Source organism: Thamnophis elegans, chromosome 8 (genome assembly GCF_009769535.1).
Source record: "Thamnophis elegans isolate rThaEle1 chromosome 8, rThaEle1.pri, whole genome shotgun sequence".
In the NCBI taxonomy this organism is placed as follows: domain Eukaryota; kingdom Metazoa; phylum Chordata; class Lepidosauria; order Squamata; family Colubridae; genus Thamnophis; species Thamnophis elegans.
Genome location: NC_045548.1, coordinates 45,861,103 through 45,885,360, shown reverse-complemented (window position 1 = coordinate 45,885,360; position 24,258 = coordinate 45,861,103). Strand labels below are relative to the sequence as shown.

Sequence of the window (24,258 nt, the reverse complement as noted above, 5' to 3'; positions counted from 1 at the left end):
TGTTAACATGCCTGCTGTTATGATTTATTTAAATAGAGAAATAGACTATGGCATTGAAAACAAAGAACATGTTCAACAAACAAATAAACAAATACATAATATATAAATATATTTATTTATAATGCTGTACATAATATATTCAGTACTGATGACAAGTGGACCAAGGTAGTGATAGAATGGATCCCACTTGATAAAAAGTGTGTATGAAAGAGACCTAAAACAAGATGGATTGACAACATCAGCAAGTATTGCAGACCCAATTGGCAAAAGAAAGCTCAGAACTGAATAGTTGGAAACATGTGCAAGAGGCCTTCATCCTGCAGTGGATAGCCAATGGCTAAAATGGTGATGGATGATGATGATGATGATGATGATGATGATGATGATGATGATATATATTATCTCTTGACAGTTTGCTCAGGTTCAGGAAACCCTTTATTGAGTACATCATATCAGCATTTAGAAAGATGAAGCTAGCTCTAAATAGTTCCCGAGCTCGGGGATAGTTAAAAGATTAAAATTTCCCCACCCCACTCCCCTGTGTCTTTTAGGTCATATGGGCCAATCAAGTAAGTCACAGGTTTCCGCTCAGCTCTGACAGGTGTCCGTTGACATCACCTTGGTTCACATGCCGGCTGGTAGATGTTTTGACTAGCAGCTGAGGCACCACATTCCTAAATTCCCCCATCCCCCCATGAATGGCAACCAAGAAATGAAACTGGATTAAGTATGAGAGAGAATGGCTTCAGATGAAGTCATTTTGCAGGTTGACACTGCATTCCTTCATGCATGCATGCATGCATGCATGCATACATACATACATACATACATACATACATACATACATACATACATACCAGGGGTGGGTCCCTGCCAGTTCTAACCTCCTCTATAGAAGAGGTTCCACAACTCTAGAGTGCCATTTAGAACTGGTTCCAGCTCTCTCCCCCCACCCGTCCACACATCATCAAGATGAAGAGCGAGAGGAGAAATTCTGGGAGTTGAAGTCCACAAGTCTTAAAGCTGTCAAATTTGAACACCTCTGGGTTTTTTTCCAAAAAGGGTTACGGGTGCAAGGGTCTTATAACTTGACAGCTTTAAGACTTGCACACTTCAATGCCAGAGTTCCTGAGCCAACATGACTGGAAGAGGAGTTGAAGTCCACAAGTCTTAAAGCTGTCATGTTTGAACACCCCTGGGGGTTTTTTCTAAAGGGTTAGGGGTGCAAGGTTCTTGTAACTTGACAGCTTTAAGTCTTGCATGCTTCAAATGCCAGAGTTTCTGAGCCAACATTTTGGTTGCTAAGCAAGAACATTGTTAAGTGAGTTTCACCACATTTTACAAGTTGGCCGCGCCCGCCCAGTGACATGGCTGGCAAGCCACTCCCACTGGTCACATGGCTGGCAAGCCACTCCCACAAAGCAGGGCACACCTACAGGAGAGGTTCTAAAAAATTTGAAACCCACCACTGATACATACAGTCTAATTCCTTAAGTTATCATTAATATCTATCTATTACTTTTGTACTTTTAACGGACTTTTCATTACAGGGAGCAAATATTAATACTGTTGACGTTGAGGGTCGAACACCATTACTACTGGCCACTTCTTGTGCATCATGGAAAATTGTAAATCTTTTACTTTCAAAAGGTACAAAAATGAACAAAACACACTTTATGAGCAAGATCAATGTTCATTATAATTGTTGGTCAATAGTTTTGAAATCAAAATCTGTTTTTCAAATTAGGAGCAAATGTAGAATTAAAAGATCTCCTTGGTCGTAATTTTTTACATTTAACTGTCCTACAACCTGGTGGGTTACAGCACCTGAATGAACACTATTTAAAGGTAAATAAAATCTGTGGAACTATTAATAATGAATTGTCTAATAATATTTTAAGAACGAATACAGATAGTCCTCGATTTACAGCAGTTCATTTAGTGACTGAAGTTACAACAGCCCTGAAAAAAGTGACTTATGACTATTTTCACACTTATGACGTTTGTAGCATTCCCATGATCACATGATTTACATTTGGATGTTTGACAATAGGTTCATTTTTATGACTGTTGCAGCGTCTTGGGGTCCTGTAATCATCTTTTTCAGCTCTCTGACAAGCACAGTCAATGTGGAATCCAGATTGATTTAATAACCATGTTACTAATTTAACAATTGCAGTGATTCACTTCACAAATGTGGCAAGAAAAGTCGCAAAAAGGGGGAAAAGCTCACTTAACAAATTTCTCACTCAGCAACATAAATTCTGGGCTCAATTGTGGTCATTAATCGAGGACTATCAGTATTTTTATTTTCTTCATGGCATTTAACATATCTATTTAAACTCAGTCTGGTCTAATGATTAAGACACCAGGATAGAATTATAATCTGACAATGGCATATAAAGAGAATTTATATAAAATGTTTTATAGATGGCACATGACACCTGAAAGATTAGGAAAAATGTTTAAGGATAAATCAGCTAAATGTTGGAAATGTCACCAATTGCCAGGAATGTATTATCACATGTGGTGGACGTGTAGAGATGCAAAAAGCTATTGGGTTAAAATACAAACAGAGTTAGAGAAAATGATACATAAACTCGTGGAGTTTAAGCCAGAGATATTTCTATTGGATAATCTACCAGAGAAATACAGTAAAGAAGATTCATATTTGATTGTACAAATAATAACAGCAGCTAGAATTGTATTTGAACAAAACTGGAAAGCAGACAAAAACCCATCGGAAGGGGAGGTAATAAAGAAGATATTAAACTGTGCAGAAATTAATAGGTGACATTGAGAATAAAGGGCAATGAAGAATCAGTGTACTAGGGGACATGGGGGCGATTTTATGAGTGGCTTGAAAAAACAAATAGAAAGAAAAAGGGAACAAAACATGAAATAAGTATCTCAGATGACACATAATTAATATAGGGGGAGGGAAAATAAAAAAATATCAAAATGCAGGTGGAAAAATGATATGAATTGACATATGTTAAATAACAATTGTAAGAATGTATATCAAAGAATGAATTTGAAAGGAAGAATAAAAAACTTTTTACATAGAAGGCACCAGGATAGAAAGCAGGAGATCGTGAGTTCAAATTCTGCCTTAACTATGAAAGCCAATTGGTGACTTTGGACCACAGGGTTGTTGTGTAGGAAAAATAGGGGAGGAAAGTGTGTTTGATATGTCTGCAGCCCTGAGTTATTTGTAAAAATAATATGCGGGATACAAATAAATAAATAATACATAGGATGAAACTTTACTGCTGGTATTGCAGATTATATAAAAAACTATAGTTCAATTGCAAATATTTTTGTGGTTTTTAGCTTTTTGTTCTGATCTATTTTTTTCAACTGAATATCACTTTTCAACACCTCTCAGTGGAGAAATCAAAGTGGTCCCTTGAGCTATAACATGAAAGTTTCAAAGTTCACAAGGAAGATATATTCCAAATTCAAGGCAGCAAACAATATCAAAATTCCTTATGGCAAATCATTCTGTTGGAGTATTAAAGCATTAATACTCATTCATTCTAAAAGTGGGCTTGGAGTTATAACAGACAAAAGAATTGAAAACTTGTTTTAAAGACAACATCAGCCCATTGTACTCTGGAACATTATTTTGTGATCTTTAGTAACATATCAGTTAGGATGTAAGTTCAAAATAACTTTCCCTCTAGAATTCTATTAAAAGGTACCACTTTTATATCTGACAGATGAAACATATTAAAGATCTTATAACTGAGGAGGATCAGGAAGGATGCACTCCTTTACATTATGCATGCAAGCAAGGTGTACCCCTTTCTGTGAATATCCTTCTTGAAATGAATGTTTCTATATATTCTAAAAGCAGAGACAAGAAATCTCCCTTACATTTTGCAGCTAGGTAAGACTGAAAATCTTTCCTCATTGACCATTTTCTATTCCAGACTTTATCCTTATTAATGGGGCTTATATCTTTCATACAGCTATGGACGAATCAACACCTGTTTTAGACTTCTGGAGGCTATGCAAGATACCAGGCTCTTGAATGAAGGAGACAAAAAAGGCATGACACCTTTACATCTGGCTTCTCAAAATGGACATGAAAAGGTAGTCCAGTTTCTCCTAAAGAAAGGCGCCCTCTTTCTTTGGTAGGTAAATTGCAAGATTCTGTTACTATAACTTATCTCGATAAACTATAGGTCTGGTCTTTCTGTGGGCTTGACTTCCTGCCTTAAGTAAGGCTGACATCCGTACATTCTGGTTCCCAACTACATATATTTTATATACATATGTTTATAACAATCTGAATTATTGAGGAACAAATCATTTGAGAAATACAGTCATTTGAAACAGAAAGTACTTCCTCTTTTGATGTGGTTTTTTTGTATCAAAACACAGTTTAAAAAGCTAGAATAAATGATAGAAATAAGAGATGGGGAATATTAGTGTATACATTTTTATATAATAATATGCAAGTAATAATAAGAGAAATGTGGAACAACTGAACAATGATAAATTGTGTATTATTATTAGACATACATTGATTGAATGTAATAATTATGATTAACTTTATTGGTTTTATTTGTATTAGAATGTATGACATTCAGGTGCCACACTGTTCACGCATTGATTTGATAAATTTATAAAAAATAAAAAAAATAAAAAACTTGGGGAAAAATGGTTAAAAATCATCTGTCCCTTAGCAGTTCTTAAAAGTAGGATGCTGTTGGCATTGAGAGTCAAACACCATTATTACTTGCCACTTCTTATATATAATATAGATCTACACACACACGCACATGCGTGTGTGTGTAGATATAGACTTACATTCAATTGTTATAACAATGTGAGAATATTTTATTCTGTTTCTTTCATAAGTGATTATAAAGGCTGGACAGCTTTGCATCATGCCGCTTTTGGTGGATATACTCGCACAATGCAGATTATTTTGAATACCAATATGAAAGTCACCGATAAAGTAAATGACGAAGGGGTAGGTCTCTCTGTAAGTTTTAGTTATAATGGTAACATACTTTAGTTTTATGGTACATTATTTGAGGCATCTGATCCAAAGTATTGTAGGCTTACTATGCCATTGCTGTATATCAGCCAAATAAAATACTACATCTGGTTGCTGTTGAAAGTCCTTAAAATAATACTTTATAAACCACTGTAATTCTGGAATGTCTTAACAAACATTTTAAAATGGAGTTTTTCATAAAGTTAAACAAAATTAAATATTTAGAAGACTCAGGGTCAAAATGTAATCTCGGTCTCAATATGCCCCAAATATATCTAGCAAATATTTTAATAAAGATACATAATAACTTTCAAGTGAAGAGTGCAGAGTTTGGTGTTCAGTTAAATTGTAATTCCTCATAAGTTTCCTCATTTTACTGATTTTGGAAAGATAGAGTCAATTTTGAGCTGAATAGGATCGTACTGGTGGCAGTGGGCAGAGTTAGCCTGAAATACTGCATTTTAACCACTGCACCATCATGGATTGATAAATATTCAGTTACATTTTTGAAAATATGGTAAGATAAAACCTTCATCAATTTAGCCAGTGAGATTCTTGGTGCCTGTTTTTCCATTTATATTTCCAACAAATATAAATATGCATGAAATATGTATTGAGAATGAATATTGGATTACCCTTCAAATATATATCAACCAAATGTTATTAATTATGATAACATTTGTCAACACCCTATCAATGTAATTGTAATCTATTAATATCCATAAGAATAAGATTTCACATCAGTTTCCAACTATTAGTAATATTTTTGGTATATAGTTAATTTTTTATAAAATACAACAGTGAATTTTCTGTTTATCATACATCAAATGTTTGAATGATTGTTCATTTCTTAGAATAAATGCTGTTTAGTATGCACAGAAATGAAGCTACAGATCATATCAATAATTCTGAGTTTCATTTTTAAAAAATTGGTTTCAAAATGAATCTCTGACCGATGTTCCTGCATCGTGGAAGGAGGGATTATTGCACAACCAAGTAGTAGAAAAAATGAATATTTTTGACTCTTGATATTTACATAATGAAATTTGTCAGAGGAAAAGATAGAAGCAGAGACAGTGATGTACCAGAGAAAAATGTTACAGCTCCATGTGCTGTTTGTTTCATAGAGTAATGACATTATTTTAATTAATTGTTCTTGGGGTGGATGTGGGGAAAGAATACAGCTCTTCACCTTGCTGCCAGAGAAGGCCACGCAAAAGCAGTGAAATTACTTCTTGATGACAATGCCAAAATTCTCCTGAACAGAGCTGAAGCTTCTTTCCTTCATGAAGCCATACACAATGGCCGAAAAGATGTTGTAAATGCTGTCATTTTACATAAAAGGTAAGCTTTCCTAAATTTGTTTTAACAATAGCAATAGCACTTAGACTTATATACCGCTTCATAGTGCTTTTATAGCTCTATCTAAGCAGTTTACAGAGTCAGCATATTGCTCCCATTTTACCCACTTTGGAAGGATGGAAGGCTGAGTCAACCTTGAGCCAGTGAGATTTGAACTGCTGAACTGCAGCTAGCAGTCAGCTGAAGTAGCCTGCAGTACTGCACTCTAACCACTGTGCCATCTGGGCTCAAGTTTAGGAGTTTTCTCTCTCTTCTAAAGTACTCTTCTCAGTCCTGTGTCATTGGTTTATTTGCCTAACAAATTATTAGCCACTCTCTGAAATCCAGTCCTACCTAATTCCCATTATTAAATGAGAAGGTGGTTAAGAAAGCCAACCACAACTTTTATTTACTACTGAACATCTACTATTGAAAGTCAGAGGTCCTAATATTATATTTCTTTTTTAAAATGTTTTTTCTGACTCAGTGCAGAACCTTATATTTATCTCTTCTAAATTCTATTCATTGCAGTGAAAGTTAAGTTAAACATAAGCCAGCAGTTTAATGCAGCTACTAAAAAGACAAATGTTACCTTCTGTGCATTAATCAAATCATCTGAAACATCGAGTCCAGATCATGGACAGTCATTTTCCATTCCACTCTGCTCTGGTTGAATATCACTTGTGGTATTTAGTCTCATTCTGGGCACCATAGTTGAAAAAGATATTAAAGAAGTTCAGATGAGAACTACTAAAATGGTAGTGGACTTGGAAACCATGAAAAATGATTGAAAAATATTTTGTCTTCAAAAGAGATAATTGAAAGGAATTATTTGTTTATAAAATTTAACCCCACTTCAGTTTTTAACACATTCTTGATGTGATTATAAGTAATCAAACTAATAAAACCATAATTACAAAAATTATATTAACATCAGAAATTATAATAAAAATTAAACTGTATTAGTGCTGCTGATGCAAGTCAATTTGGGATGGTCACCTAGAAAAGCAACTTTTCCAGTTGTAGAAGGCCACACAACGGAACAAGCTCTTTCACAGAATGCATGTCCCTACTGAAAAGTTCTATCATATGCCCCTTCCTACCACATTCACTTCTCTCCCCCTAAGATAAGAGAGGAATTTCATTTCATTTTATTTCATTTATTAAAATTTATAGGCCGCCCTTTTCCCTGAGGGGACTCAGGGCGGCTTACAATCACAAGGGAGGGGGGTGCAGTATCAAAAAACAAAACAAAATGTGAACAAAGAAAAATAATAAAACACAACTTTCGTTCAGCAATCAAACACTCGGGCGGGTGAATTGGGAACCTATCCCCAGGCCTGCTGGGAGAGCCAGATCTTGAGGGCTGCGCGGAAGGTCTGGATGGTGGTGAGGGTACGGATCTCAACGGGGAGATCGTTCCACAGGGTCGGAGCTGCAACAGAAAAGGCTCTCCTCCGTGTGGTCGCCAGTCGGCATTGACTGGCAGATGGGATTCGGAGGAGGCCCAGTCTGTGCGATCTAATTGGTCGAAGGGAGGTAATCGGCAGAAGGCGGTCTCTCAAGTACCCAGATCCACTACCATGGAGTGCTTTAAAGGTGGTCATCAGTACCCTGAAGCGCACCCGGAGACCAACAGGTAGCCAGTGCAGCTCGCGGAGGACGGGTGTAACGTGGGCGAACCGCGGTGCGCCCACTATCACTCGCGCGGCTGCATTCTGGACTAACTGTAGTCGCCGGATGCACTTCAAGGGCAACCCCATGTAGAGCCCATTGCAGTATTCCAGCCTAGAGATCACAAGGGCTCGAGTGACTGTTGTGAGAGCCTCCCGGTCTAGGTAGGGCCGCAACTGGCGGACCAGGCGAACCTGGGCAAATGCCCCCCTGGTCACAGCTGACAGCTGGTGGTCAAAAGTCAGCTGTGGGTCCAGGAGGACTCCTAAGTTGCGGACCCTATCTGAGGGGTATAAAATTTGACCCCCCAGCCTAAGTGTTGATACATTAGCCAAATTATTGGGAGGGAAGCACAACAGCCACTCGGTCTTGTCCGGGTTGAGTACCAGTTTGTTAGCGCTCATCCAGTTCTTAACGGCCTCTAGACCCTGGTTCATCACGTCCACCGCTTCATTGAGTTGGCACGGGGCGGACAGATACAGTTGCGTATCGTCCGCATATTGGTGGTATTTTATCCCGTGCCTCCGAATGATCTCGCCCAGCGGTTTCATGTATATGTTAAATAGTAGGGGGGATAAGACCGAACCCTGCGGCACCCCACATGTTAGGGGCCTCAGGGACGATCTCTGCCCCCCGACCAACACCGACTGCGACCTGTCCGAGAGGTAGGAGGAGAACCACTGTAAAACAGTGCCTCCCACTCCCACCTCCCGCAGTCGTCGCAGAAGGATACCATGGTCGATGGTATCGAAAGCCGCTGAGAGGTCAAGGAGAACCAGGATGGACGCATAGCCTCCATCTCTGGCCCTCCAGAGATCATCGGTCAATGCGACCAAAGCGGTTTCTGTGCTGTAACCAGGTCTGAAGCCAGACTGGAAGGGGTCAAGATAACTAGCTTCCTCCAAGGCCCGTTGAAACTGGAAGGCCACCACCTTCTCAACAACCTTCCCGATAAAGGGGAGGTTGGAGACAGGACGAAAGTTGTTTAAAATGGCTGGATCCAAGGATGGTTTCTTCAGGAGGGGTCTCACCACCGCCGTTTTAAGTACGGCGGGGAAGTGCCCCTCCCGAAGGGAGGCGGTCACGACCGCCTGGATCCAGCCATGTGTCACCTCCCTGCTGTTGGCAACCAGCCAGGAGGGACACAGGTCCAGAATACAGGTGGAGGCACTTACAGCTCGAATGGCCTTGTCCACATCCCCAGAGGCAACATCCTGGAACTCAACCCAGAGATGATTTGCCAAGTGGTCCTCCTGTGTCTCGGCTGGATCTACTGCGGTGGAGTCCAAGTCCGACCGAAACCGAGCACTTTGTCCGCCAAGAATTGAGCATAGTCCTCAGCCCTACCCTGCAAGGGGTCTCCCGCATCCCTCCTGTTAAGGAGGGAGCGGGTTATCCTAAACAGGGCGGCTGGGCGTGACTCGGCGGACGCAACCAAGGCAGAAATGTATGATCTTTTGGCAGTTCTTAATGCTCGGACATAGTCCTTGGTGCAGGTAGTTAGAAGCGCTCGGTTCGCCTCGGACTTATCGGACCTCCACAGGTGCTCTAGGCATCTCCTCCGGCGTTTCCTCTCCCGGAGCTCCTCGGTAAACCAAGGAGGCCTCCGGGATCTACTGACCCGGAGGGGCCGTAGTGGTGCAATCCGATCAAGAGACTCCGCCGCCGCCGAATGCCAGGCGGCAACCAGAGTCTCCGCCGAACTGTGGGCGAGAGTATCAGGAATGACCCCAAGCTCCGTCTGGAACCTCAACGGGTCCATAAGTCGCCTGGGGCGGAACCACCTGGTCGGTTCCTCCTCCCTACGGTGGGGGTTTGGCCTCCGGAAGTCAAGCCTCAGTAGGCAGTGGTCTGACCACGACAGGGGTATGATCTCATTACCCCTCAGACCAAGATCACACATCCACTGCTCCGAGAGGAATACGAGGTCGAGCATGTGACCCGCTGCATGGGTTGGGCCCCAAATTACCTGGGTCAAGCCCATGGCTGTCATGGAAGCCATGAACTCCTGCGCCCCATCAGAGCGTTCACCGAGCGATGGCAAATTGAAGTCCCCCAGAACTATAAGCCTGGGGAACTCAACTGCCAGCTCGGCTACTGACTCGAGGAGCGAGGGGAGGGATGCTGCAACGCAGTTGGGAGGCAGGTACGTTAGCAGCAAACCCACTTGACCCTTGAGGTCCAACTTTATCAGCAGGGACTCACACCCGACAAGCTCCGGAGCAGGGACCCTACGAGGTAACAGAGACTCCCGGATTACAATAGCCACACCGCCACCCCTTCCCTGGGCTCTCGGCTGATGAAGCACCTGAAATCCCTCTGGGCACATCTCTACAAGGGGGACTCCTCCTTCTGTGCCCAGCCAGGTTTCAGTAATACATGCCAGGTCTGCCCTCTCATCAACAATTAAGTCCCGGATGAGAGGAGCTTTGTGTACAACAGACCTGGCATTTAGCGACAACAGCCTGAGACCAGGGTCCTGACTACTCGCGCCATCTGGTCTTGGAGTGGGGCTCATAGGGCCGGAAGGAGGGATCTCTGTGATGTAGCGAACCCTCCTTCCCCGGTAATGGCCAGCCCTAAAGTCCCCGCCGTATCTGCCCCTCCCCGTAATGACCGTAATGCTCCGACCCACTCCTGTGACAGTAGTCCCCCCAACCACCCCACTGACCCCCGCCTTCCCCGGCAGGCCCTCCGAGTCAAACATTCTCATTTATCCACTCTAACAATTCCCACGTAATATTTAAAACATATAAAATACAATAGTAACAATTAATAAAAGTGGGCCATTCATTCAATTCCAGTCAACTCCCATACACTCAACATACTATTTTAAAATTGCGCAGTTATAATGTATAGTAATATGGAAACAGTGGAGGAAGCGGTGATCCGCTCCTCTCCCTTCTTATGTCCTGGGGAGATGTCCTTGGCCACCAAGTCAAAAGTGCGTAATATATAAGGTGGCTGTATACAAGCAAGATAGAATGTGAAGATCCAAAATTCATAGGCGGCAACCATGTAGTCTTACCCCACTGGTGAAGGTTAGCGGGCTGTATATTCAAAAGTCTCTTTCCTAAAGATGGATAAGGGCCCCAATGTAGGGGGCCAGAGTTCGAGGCTGACTTGTGCCACTCTCGCAAATGGAGGGAAAAGTACTGGTGTTTTCGGGGCTCAGTCCTCGCCACTGCAGCCGCCATCCTCTATCGCTCCCTGCTAGCTCAGCCACAATCATACTCCTCCTAATGGTTAAGTAAGCCGGGAGCAAAGTCCGGAAGAGGCTACAACGACGCAGGGCCCAGTTCAAAAATTGTCCTCTTCCCTGCCCGGGTAAGCACACCAGTCAGCCTAGGACGGCCAGGTCTTTCCTAGGGGCCGCGGGAGAAGGCAGCAGATAATAAATAGTAAGATAGGTAACAGATAGTAAAGTGAGTAAAGATAGATCCGAGGGGGGGGGGCGTCTGGGGCGGCAGCAAGCACAACCATTCAGTCCGCAGTTTCAATGCAGCTTCCGACAGCCCCCTTCTTTAAGATGAAAAACTAAGTTAAAAATTAACCCCTCTCAGCTCACTAGTCACCAGGGCTCACAGTCACAGTCACAGTCACTCGGCTCCAGCAAAGTCAACAGGCTGGCCAGAAAAGGAGGATGTAAAGATGTAAATGCTGTGAGTCAGCTGTTTGGCGCCGCCATCTTTCCCTCCACGCTTTCCTCCACGCTTTCCTTCCAACTCCAGCAGCTGCTGTTCTGCTGCTCAGGGGCGACTGATAGGACCAGGGGCCAGCAGATAAATGGCCAGGGGGCTCACCAGGCAGCACCAGGGGCTTCCAGGAATCCAAGGTGGTAAGGTGGTAAGGGGAGACGCCAAACGTCCGCGCGCCGCTATCGCCGCCGCGCACCGCCGTCCTCACGCAGCTGGACAACCCGGGCTGCCACTGTGGGGAAACGTTAAGCCTCCGGATTTCTTCGGGTCCTTTGGGTTCCGCAGATCTCAGGCTCTCCCAGGGACTCTTTCCAAAAATTTTGCGGTCCGTTTGGAGGCTTCCCGGTGCTTTTTCGCCAAGTTTGCATGGAGCGAAAAAACCCGGTCGCCATTCCAAACCCGCACATGCGCACAGAATCTTAGAAGGCACTATTATCATCTTAATGGAAATGTTTGTAGAATTCAAAATCCTACATTGTGTGTTGTGGTTTAATGTTAGTCTAGTATAGCATAAATTTAATAAGCATTTCTCATTTTATAAGAAAATGTGTTTTGTGCTATATTTCAGTATAGTCCCATTGGTATACAAATCAATTTAAATAATGCACATCACCTCTGGTTCAGACAAGCAACTCAGAATATTAACTTCCCTTTTTGAGCCAGCTTAATATACCTGAAGAAGGTTTTTTTAACCCTTCCTGTTATATTTATAATATAGAGTAGTGATGGTGAACCTTTTTTGGCCAAAAGCAGGGGGAACACAGGGGGGTCATGCGCTGGTGTTCCACACCTATAATGCTATGCGCTTTTGCTATGATTTCTTCGCCCTCCCCAGGCTCCAGAGGCTTTCTAGGAGCCTGGGGAAAGCAAAAACAGCCTCCTCCTCCCCCTGGACACCTCGGAGGGCTCAGGAGCTTCCCTGAAGCCTCAGAAAGCCTCCAGAAGGCGAAAAACAGATCTTTTGACAAACCGGAAGTCACTTCCAGTTTGCTCGTAGGGCCGGTTTTTGCCCTCCGGAGCCTTCAGGGAAGCCTCCTGAAGGCCCCTGAAGGCCCTGGAAGTCAAAAATTGGCCCTGCGGACAAATCGGAAATCACCATTTGCGAACTTCCGGTTTCCCCATAGGTCCATTTTTCACCCTCCAGAGCCTTCAGAAGGCTTCCCTGAAGGCTCCTGAGATCAAAAAACTGCCCTATGAGCAAACCGGAAGTGACTTCCAATTTGTCCATAGGGCCAATTTTCGACCTCCGGAGGCTTCAGGAGGCTCTGGAGGGCGAAAAACAGTCCTATGAGCACACCGGAAGTCTGTTCCTGAACTTCCAGTTTGCCCATAGGGCCGGTTTTTCGCGCTCTTGAAGCTTCAGGGAAGCATCCAGAGGGCGAAAAACAGCCTAAAAAGAAGGTCAAAGTCAGCTGGCCAGCACACACATGCACGCTGGCCATCTGACAGGGCAACATGTCATGTGCCCTGACAAATGGCTGTGAGTACCACCTGTGGCACGCGTGCCATAGGTTTGCCATCATGAATATAGAGTATACTCAGAAAGTGCTAGATATAGGAGTGGGAATCCAATGTTAAGACATTTTTGCCACATAACATATAATAGCAATAGTATGTGATGTTTCCATAACTATATAAAGCTGTGACATACCACTTGACTTCAAGAATTGGTAAGAACTTGATATTAAACAACATACTAAATATTGCCTAGCCTATTCATTTTTACTTTATTATGACGGTGTCTGTAATTGAGCTGCATGTCAACATTTTTGTGGCAATCCTTTTAAAACCATGGATGTTCTAATTAGGTACTGGCATGTGGCTGGTCTTGTCTGCTTTGGAAGGTATTGGATGGGAGAGATTGGCAAACCACTTCTATACTGTTGCTAAGAAAACTGCATGGAATCACCCAAAATGGAGCTAACTTGCCTCAAAGGATATTTTATCCTTATCAAAAATACAGCAATGTATTTTTTCTCTAATCAATACAAATACCCATTCTGAACTTTTTCAACTTCTTTTTCAGATGGGAAGAATCTATAACAACATTTTCTCACCATTCTATAAACAAATGTGCAATACTAGAGATGGTTGAATATCTTCCCGAATGTTTAAAAGTAAGCTTATGTTTAGCAAGTAACGTAATTTAAGAAGGCCAGAACTGGGAGGTTACCCCACTACCCCAAAAATTAAGGCAGTGTCAAGCTACTTCCATATTGTTATGACAAAAACAACATGGAATTCTGGTGATGAAATCCTAGGTGTTTTTCTTTAAAAATATTGAGTTGTATACAACCTTTGAATTTACAAAAAAAAGATGTTTTTAATTTTTCCAATTTGTGACCCCCCCATTATACACCATTATACATCCAGGTTGGGGAAATCTGGAGCTACAATCCAGTTTGGGGAGCCTGGAACTACAATCCCAAAGAGGCATAAAGATTGAGAGGATTGTGTGAAATTAGTGTATATTTGAGTATACCTCTCTTCATGTTTATTTTGATCCAAGCTGTAGATATTCCATATGCCATGTTTTCTTGCTTTAATATGGCCTGTTTTCTTCTTATGTTATTATTTCTATCAGTGACTATGTTTGGTAGTATGTTTTTAACATCACTACAAAAAGAACTAATTTTACATGTACAAGTCTAAATCTTCTGATAGTAAAATATAGAAGAATGATTCCAAAACATCAGATAATTCTCTTGGCAGAGAAGAATGAATGCCCATTTTTAACAAATCCATTTGTCAGGCTATTTTATGTTCATCATTCTAGGATACAATAACTGAATTCATACTGTTAGGTAGATTGACATGAATAAGAAATTTCAAAATCACCATTTTCTGGAACTAGGATCAAACTAAATTTGAAACATTGATGAGTGTGTGTATTAAGACTTGTCTCCATCATTGTGCTATTGGCCATGGAAAAGCTATCCTAAGTGTTAATGGAAGTTTAAATTCTGGAGGCAATAGGAACAGTAGGAAAAGATTAAGGCTGCCCTTAATGTCATGATTAAACTTGTGAAATCCTAAATGTGTCTTTGCCACATGTCTTTGAACCTAAAACAAATCCTAATGTGCTTTTGAATACGAAAAATTCAAAACTGCTTCAGCTTAGATCATTTTCATCATTCAGAATGAATGTTTTACACTGTATAATATGATTGAATAACTTTAGTAATTTTTAAAAAAATATAGAAATGTTTCTCTATTTTTGTTTAGTTGGTTTTAGACAATTGCATTATTGAATCACCTGAAGAAAAAGGATCTAAAGACTTCAATGTAAGTAAAATCCAAAGCAGTTTTATCTGTTAAGAAGTTTTAGAATTAATAAAGCATTTTGATGTACTAATGGTCCTATGATTCTTATGCAAGAAACATATGGTCAGCTGTTATATATTAAGTTAGATAATGGGCTTCAACTACTATGCAATCAGAATTCACTGGGGAAAAAAACCCAGTTGAATTTGCATATTACATTAAACTATAGCTTATTATAAATTAAATCCACAGAAAAAAACATACTTCCATGCTCCTTTTGTATTGAATACAAAGAAGCAGAGAGATAAATTATCATATTATGTATGTGTATATGTGTATGTATATATGCATATGTGTGTGTATACTGTATAAAAATAAGTTTAAGAAGCAATTATATTTCATTAACTAATGTTGATTTAATTAAAATTCATTGTTTAATTTTAAAGAATAACTTACAGAATTATTATATGATCATGATTTAAAATGACATATAATTGTCACCAAAATGTAAGTTTAGCACTAAAATCCAAAATGGAATAAATATTGTCAATAGCAAATATCACATCAAAATTTTATAAAAACGGCCAAGTAACTTAAATTCCTTAATTTCCCCGAATTGAAATTATAATATCAAAGTTTTCGTGTGCAGGTGCAGGTGTGCCTATCTGTGTATATGCCTGAATCCTGAATATATTTATTGACGTTATCGGGGCATAGTAAGTAAGTAAGCTTGCAAACCATAATAATTGGCAATCATGATTATCACTATTTTTTCTGAGGTTTTAGAAGACATTTAAGCTAAATCTTTTAAAAGTATGATATATTACAGATTTGTTCCAAAATTAAGCTGTGTTGGTTCATATTTGCATAGATTGAATATAACTTCAGATATCTTCAGTGTCCGCTGAAACTTAAGAAGAAATATAAAGAGAATGGAGGAATAATTTATGAGCCACTTCTTGCTTTAAATGTAAGTTATGCTTATGTGAAATCATATCTAATACTGTAGAGCAGAGTCAACCGATCTGGCAGGAAGGAAGGTGATAGTTCCATGCGAGTGGAGGGGTAGGGAACCTCACATGTAAACATAAGATGGCCACTGCTCACATGATGGGAGCTTCACCCAAGCTCATGTGCTCATCTGCTGCTTGTGTGGCCCAATTCCAAACAGGTTGCAGCCTGGTAGTGGTTCAGGGGTGGGGGGACTCCTGCTGTAGAGACTGAAACTGTAATCTAGGATAAGGTGACCAGACATCCCACATCTAGCGGGACATGCACGCCTTTCCATAATTTTTTCCGCGTCCCGGGCCGTTCTCAAAAAAAACCCGCTTTATTTTGGCACTCGCAGCTCGCTCGCTCCCCCCCATCAGCTGCTAGCTAGCTCGTTCCATTCTACACTAAAAATCTAAGCCAGGCCAGCCTGCCGCTCACTGATTGGGCTGGACTCCAGCCAATCAGTGAGCTGGCTGGGATGGAAAACTTTAAGCACGCAGCTTGCTTAAAATTTTCCATCCCTGCCAGCTCACTGATTGGCTGGAGTCCGCTTAGCTTAGCATGCCGCACGAGTCTCCATTTCATTTCGTCTTTTGCTTGCTGCTTAACTGGTGAGTAACGGTACCGGTGAGAATTGGGAGGCGCTGGAGGGAGGAGACAGCCCTCCTCTCCTCCCCCTTTGTGGAGTTTCCCTGTGTCTCCCAGGTCGCGCCCGTCCCCTCTCAAAAGGATTCGGCTTGCCCATCGCTTCCTCCTCTTCTTCCTCCACCTCCTCCTCCTCTCAGTCCATGGTGGCAGTCACAGGATGGATGGGGCGTCGGCGAGAGAGAGAGAGAGCGAGCGAGAGAGAGATGGTTCCGTCCCGCGAGGAGATGCCCACCGAGCTGCGGGTCCCCCCGCCGCTGCCGCCTTCTTTCCCTCCACCTCTTCCAGAGCCTGAGACCACCTTTGCGAGTCCGCGAGGCGTGGTCGCTTCCCACCATAGCACAGGCGCCGCCACCGGCAGCAGAAGCTCCGGACTGTTGCTCCGAGTGGAAATTCTCTGCGCGAGGTGAAACAGCCACCGCCGCCCCCTCCCCTTTCCTGTGTGCAAGAAAGCCTTTCTCGCACACAGAGAAAGGAGTGGGGGACCCGCAAGGCCGGAGGGGCGCCCTCTCCACCTCCACCCCCCATTCCTGAACCTCCCATCTGCTTCGCGCTCGGGCAGAAACCGCGGAAGGACCGCGGGGCAGAAATTCCCCCTGCGCAGCCAGCAGCGGTATCATCTGCAACGGCTCCCTCCCTCTGCGTGCAGTTCCCCTGGCCACGACCAGGTTGTTGGGGAGAGCCACGGCGGCCCAGATCGCGTCGAGCCACATCTCCAAGGCAACCTCCGCCGCCACCACCGCCGAGGGGGTCCTGGGGAGGAGGTGTGCCGGCCCCCCCGCCAGGGCCGGCGGTGGCTCTTGGCAGGGCGCGGCGCTGCTCTGGCCAGGAGAGAGGCAGGAGGCTGTGTGAAGGGAGGGAGGAGCAGGAGCAGCTGCCGCTGGGAAGAGCAGGCTGGACCACTGCCTTCCCACCACGCGTGTCGCCCCGCTGGCACCAGCAGCTGCTCCGGCCCTTCTCCAGCCAGGCGTTCAGTCCGGCCACTAGGCGACCTCCCTGCAGCCTCCTCGCCTGGCAAGGGGGAAGGTTTGGGGCGAGGGGTCCTCCGCTTCCCCCGTCCCAGCAGTGGAGCACGGGCACCTGGTTGCAAATGCGTCTCCCTTGCCTGCGCTTGAGACCCACAGCCAAGGCAGCGCCGATGTCGGAGGAGGGGAGGGAGCCAGCTGAGGAAAAAAGACTCCCACCCTCTTCCCCTTCGGGGGGTCTCCCCACTTACCATCGGAGTGGCGGGGCGGGGAGAGATCGGATCCAGCCCCCTCCCCTGCCTGGGCTCCGTTGGGGCTCCTTGCAAGCGGCAGCGGCCCCTCAACGGGGCGGGCGGGAGGCGCAGAGGAAGGCGAGCAAGAGGAGGTGCCCAGGTTGCTGTGCCCTTCGCCGCCCTGCGCCTGTCTCGGTGCCCACCTGTCAAAGCGGTGACGTGGAGCAGCCAAGCGCCCATTGGGGGGGGGGACGTCGGGCATGGGAAGGCGGGGGTGGAGGAGCCGTCTCTAGCTCTGCTGATGCCAACCCAGCCCTCCCCACTTCAGAGAGAGAGAGGGATAACCGCTGCCCAGTGCCCACCCCGGCGGAGAAGGCACGTGGGGCTTTGTGCTGGCGGGCACCGTGCAACAAAACCTCCCCCCTCCCCTGTCAGGTGGCAGGTGGGGGGTGCGGGCACACCTATCTTGCCAGCCCTGGCATTGGCCAGCGGGGTTCTCTGTGTGTGTGCTATTGTGGGTCTAAGGTAGCAACCACACCAGCCTCCAACTTGCAGGCTTGCCAGTCCAAGCTGAGTCCCAGCCGTGTTGCTGATTGCGGGTCAGTTTTGCCAAAGTGGTTGTGAGAATGGCATTCATAGGGAAAGCTGGCTTCACCTGTTACAGCAGTGATGGGGAAATCTTTTGGGCTCAAACATTCGTAAAATTTTTAATTTCACTCTCCCGGTGCGTGTGTGTGTGTGTGTGTGTGTGTGTGTTGCACACATACGGATAAAGTCGCTCAGATTCGGACAGAGCTGGACTCCAATTGCACGGTACCAGCCGAGGTACCGGGGGAAGGTCTTGAGCATACTTTATGGATTGAGTTTCAACTTGCTTCTCCTGAGGAAGTGGACAAGGCCATGGGAGCGGTGAGTTCCTCCACTTATATACTGGACCCGTGCCCCTCCTGGCTGTGACCAGGGGGACCTTTGCCCAGGTTCGCCTGGTGCACCATTTGCGACCCTACCTGGATCGGGAGGCCCTTCAGACAGTCACTCACGCCCTTGTGACCTCAAGACTGGATTACTGTAACGTGCTCTACATGGGGCTGTCCTTGAAGAGTGTTCGAAGACTTCAGCTGGTCCAGAACGCAGCTGCGCGAGCGATTGTGGGTGCACCCAGGTACACCCACGTCACACCTATCCTCCGCGAGCTGCACTGGCTACCCATTAGTCTCCGGACCCACTTCAAGGTGCTGGTCGTTACCTATAAAGCCCTACATGGCATCGGACCTGGGTACCTGAGAGACCACCTCCTGCCGATTACCTCCCATAGATGGATTAGATCTCACAGGTTAGGTCTTCTCCGGATTCCATCTGCCAGCCAATGTTGGCTGGCGACTCCCCGGGGGAGAGCCTTCTCTGTCGCAGCTCCAGCCCTCTGGAACGACTTCCCCGTGGAGATCCGGACCCTTACTACCCTCCCGGCCTTCCGCAAAGCCGTTAAGTCCTGGCTGCTCCAGCAGGCTGGGGGGTTTCGAAATATCCAGCCCCACGGAAACTGTGACTGTTGTGTATTTTTAAGTGTTGTTTTGTTTATTTATCCCCTTCCCTTGTTTATTGTGAGCCGCCCGAGTCCTTCGGGAATGGGCGGCATACAAGACCAATAAACATAAACATAAACATACAGACATCCTTGACCAAAGAGAAACATTTCTTTTTCAAATTCATGCATTAAAAAAGAATACACTTCAATCATACGTGGTGTTAAGTGTTACACAAAGAAACAACACAGGAAAGGAAAGAAGGGAGGGAGGGAGGCAAGGGGAAGACAGGGAAAGAGCAGAAAGACAGAGAAGGTGAAGGTAGATAGGCAGAAGGAAGGAAGAAGGAAGGAATAGGAAGGAGGGAAGGTGAAAGGATGGAAGGAGGAAGGAACAGAAGCGAAGAGGAAGAGAGAAATGGAAAGAGCAGAAAGACAGAGAAGGTAGATAGGTAGAAGAAATGAAGCTGAAAGAATGGAAGGAGGAAGGAAGAGAAAAGGAGGAAGGGAGTGAGTGAGGAAAGAAGAGAGGATGGAAGGAGAAAGGAAGGAAGAGAGGGAAAGAGCAGAAGACGGATAAGGTGAAGGTAGATAAGCAAGAGGAATGAAGGAAGAAGTGAGGTGTCTCGAGGAGGGGGGGAAACATTTAGTGACAGAAGTTACAATGGCATTGAAAAAAGTGACTGATGACCATTTTTCACACTTAGCGACCGTTGCAGGATCCTCATGGTCACGTGATCAAAATTTTGTTTGGCAACATATTCGTATTTATGCTGGTTTCAGTGTCCTGGGGTGACCTTTTGACAAAATATAAAATTTTTAATCAAGCCCCCCCCCCCTCCCCGTCAGTGGTGTCCCTCTTTACCAATCTGAAAATCTGGTCACCTTAATCTAGGACCATTTGAAATATTCTGTAAGGATCCACTGTAATATCAAATTTGCAGTTCATTGGAACTGACTTGAGATTCTCTTTTTCTTTCACCCCAAATAATCACATATTTTCAAGTTATCCATTTTGATCATCTAAAATTGTTAAAATCATATTTAACTGGTGGCAGAATGCATGCCTTTACAATACATCTATTTGCTCATGTAGAATAGCTTTCATCTTTGTGCCAATACATGTAAAAGTACATATTTTAAGAATATTATAAATTGTTCCACAATTAATAATTACCCCAAGTCATATTATTGCTTAATATAAATACCGTATGTTTCGGAGTGTAAAACACACTTTTTTCCCTCCTAAAAGAGGCTGAAAATTTGGGTATATCTTATACTTCGAATGTAGCCTCACCTATCCGCCGGCCCCTACCCTTCAGCCTCTGCGCGTCCTCTTTCTGGCTGTAGAGATTGCCAGGCTTGGCTTGTGTTTTTGGGCTCCGTGCATTGCGTTTTCAGCCTCCAAATGTTTGACGCGCGTGCCCAAAATGGCTACCTGGAACTGCTGCTGCCTTTTTTACCCCCTTCCCTGTTTTGCCTGCTTTAGTCACTGGAGCTCCCTCAGAGGATCAGCTGTGCTTTTGAAGCTGTTTTTCAGCTCAAACATGAGCTAAGTGATCTTCCATGCTTTGCCTGCTTTTCTAATTGCTGCTCCCTCCAACAGTCAGCTGTGTTTTAGTAGCACAGTCCCCATCATCCGCAACCTCTAAACCAGCGAGCAAACTAATGTGCTGAAGCTTATTCCCCACCATTCCCAACCTCAAAACCAGTGAGCAAACTAATGTGTTGAAGCTGACCAGGCTAAGGACTAGCCAGATGAATACCTAGTAGGCAGAATCCCCCCTCATTTTCCTCCCCAAAACTAAGGTGCGTCTTATACTTCAGTGTTTCTTATACTCCGAAAAATATAGTAATGATGAATCTGTATTTTTTCATATATATCCCAGGCCATGGTACGTCACAATCGTGTTGAACTGCTTAGTCATCCTGTTTGTACAGAATATTTACTTATGAAATGGTAGGTAGCCATTTGAAAAAAAAAATATTTTCTTTCACATTTGTTCTAATTCAGGTTCTTTGAAATCTGACCTCTTAAATCAGGTTTTATTTTATTTTATTTATGTTAGTGAAATGCACAACTTACAAATTTAATAAATAAATACATTTATGATTTATGGAAGAACACATGAGAATTATGATATCCCTTAGTAATTATAGAAATTGCAAATATAGTAAATATAAACATAATTATTAGAAATATATTTCAGTTTAGATTTTATTCTCAGAGCCTCTCCTTGTGTACATTTCTTCCCACTGAAGTAGAAAATGCTATATTATGAAAGTCATACTAAATACAATTTTACTTTATAGGATGGCCTATGGTTTCCGAGCACATATTTGAATCTGGCTGTGTACTCCTTGGCTTAATACCTCTTACTCTCCTGATCACCAATTTAGAGCCAGATGTATCTTTCAATGCAACACTTAAATATGGACCTTTTGATAATAAGGTAGGGCTTTAATTCATTATATTGGCTTGTAGTTTAATTTATCATGAAGCAATGATTGGGATTAAGTAACACATATAAATGCTTTGCTTCCATTTATTTTGTGATCTTCCAAGAATCATTGTTGTTAGAACTCTGGGAAAAAAGATCTTAATTTGATCTAGGAAAACAGTTCTTAAGTTTTTACAGTATTAGTAAATAGAACTGTAAAGCAAGTAGAAAGATTAACCTTTTAAAGTGCATTCTTTTTTTAAAAGAATATTTTTATTTTTAAACAAATAAACACAAAACAAACATAAAACATCTTCCAATTACATACAGTGCATTGGTTGGTTACAAAATTTCTGTGCATCCTCTCCATAGTCCTCACTTACAATTTATATCAAATCTCATATTATCATCTAATATATATGTATATATGTATACATTATTATCATTGTTAATCATTCATTTGACCATAACTATTATTATGCCATTTTATACGAGACATTCTAAATTCTGAGTTAATTTATATTATGGTATCTCATTACATCATCCTAAGTCCACCCAATAGTAATACATCTTTATATTATATTCTGTATCATTCCATTATCCTTGTATTGTAAAATTCTCTAACATATTTAATTTCATGTTTTTTTGTCTAACCATTGATAAACTAATTCCCATATCTTATACAATTGTTTATCTTCTTGTTCTCTAATTTCAAATGTCAATTTACTCATTTCGGCACATTTCATTATTTCTAAATAACTTCCTCCTGTGTTGATATTTTCTCACTTTTCCAGTTTTTTTGCAAATACAATTCTAGCCACTGATAACGCATTTACAATCAAATATTTCAATTCTCTACATATATTGTCCAGTAAAATCCCCAATAAAAATATCACTGTTTTAGAGTCTATATGTTTTTCTGTCATTTTTTCTTCTAGCCGTTGTCTTAAAACCTTCTATTTTAAGATCTTTATCATATCTAGAATGTATTTGCACATATGAAAACCAATTTCATCATTATACCTTTTCTTCCAGTTCTTGCATAGATTTAAGATCACCTTTGCATTTAATATTTCACCATATATGACTGTTCCTTTTGCATGTTGTTGGATGTAGAAATGCTTCAATAGCTGATAACCAGACTGAAATTTTTAAATACCTTTTAATCATTGTTTCTTCCAAGTTTTCTCCCCTTTCTTCTTCTATATTTTGAAATCTGAAATAGAATTCTGATCTGTTGATCTCCCATCCCAATATTCCACTCTTATCTTTTTCAACCTTGCTCAGTCTGCTGTCAATGTCTCCAATTTTCTTATCTCCTTGCTCATCTTTTTCTTCAATTTTTTGAAGTTTGTCCTTACATTTCATCATGATGTGGTGGAGATTCTCCATTTTTTCCTCTATTTTTTCTGTTCTTTGTTCAATGTTTTCTATTCTTTGTTCAATATTGTCTGTTCTTACTTGTATTTTTTAATTCCTTGCATAATCATCTGCTATGTCAGTTTCTTTTTCTCTTCCTACTGCCACATCATCTGTATTGAACTTGTCCTCCAGATGAAGAAATTGGTATTGAAGAGCCCATGCCATTGCTTTTTACTAATTTAAAGCTGAAAAATACAAGATCTTCAGGTTCTTCTATACCTTAATCTACTTATATGGAGGGGATGAGGAAAGTAATGGAGTAAAAAAAAAAGGAAAATCCAAGGTTCTTATGTTAAGTTCCAAATAAATTAGCAATTCTTTTTCAAGGTCACTGCAATCTTCTTTCTTTGAACTCCAACTTTTCTTTCAAAACTCAAACTCCATACACTGATAGTATCCCAGAGGAATACCTGTATAAACAATCCATTCTCATCCCACTATCATTTAATAAACAGATTCAGAGTCGTTGAAATGTAATACCAAGTCATAACTTTTCTCTAAACACTCATACAAGAAAAGAAAACAATGTTTCCAAGGCTTTGGGTGGCAGTGTTACTTATTTTCTTCTACTTCCCTTCCTTTCCTTATCGTCAAAAAAAAAAGGGAAAAAGAGATTTAAAAAAGAAATACAATAAAGCATTGGGGAAAAATTAAAGGGAAAAGAGTCTTAGACAAATTGTTTGTTATACAAACAAAAATTATAAAAATTGTTATACAAGTATTTTAAAAAGAAAATGAGGAAAAAAAAAACAGTCCAATTTAAAACATAGAAACTGTAATATCCAGTCAAATTCCAGCAATAAAAAGGAAGGAAAAAAACCTCAGTTTGACTCTGGCTTAATCTCGCCACTTAACCTCTTCAGTCTTCAATTTTAAACTTTACTTTTAGTCTTTTAGAGTGTTCTCTCAAATAATAATGAAAGAAAAATTGTCTCACCAACCAAACTTCTCTCCTGCTTTCTCTTCCGTTCTGGAGCTGTCCCCGACTTAAGCAGCTTAATGGCTGCCTCTCAGCCACCGGAAAAAAGGGCTTTTCCTGAATCAACTAG

General features: G+C 42.3%; 1 protein-coding gene across 1 annotated transcript in view; it reads left to right on the top strand.

Moving 5' to 3' along the window:
- TRPA1 (transient receptor potential cation channel subfamily A member 1) overlaps positions 1 to 24,258 on the top strand; it is a 54,328-nt gene that overhangs the window by 18,021 nt on the left and 12,049 nt on the right. Inside the window, 13 exon segments of the mRNA XM_032222923.1 lie at positions 1,551 to 1,650; positions 1,748 to 1,848; positions 3,723 to 3,892; positions 3,975 to 4,139; positions 4,870 to 4,984; positions 6,189 to 6,355; positions 13,751 to 13,841; positions 14,950 to 15,009; positions 15,860 to 15,958; positions 21,236 to 21,306; positions 21,660 to 21,682; positions 21,685 to 21,702; positions 21,705 to 21,799. Coding sequence (XP_032078814.1) covers positions 1,551 to 1,650; positions 1,748 to 1,848; positions 3,723 to 3,892; positions 3,975 to 4,139; positions 4,870 to 4,984; positions 6,189 to 6,355; positions 13,751 to 13,841; positions 14,950 to 15,009; positions 15,860 to 15,958; positions 21,236 to 21,306; positions 21,660 to 21,682; positions 21,685 to 21,702; positions 21,705 to 21,799 — 1,275 coding nt within the window.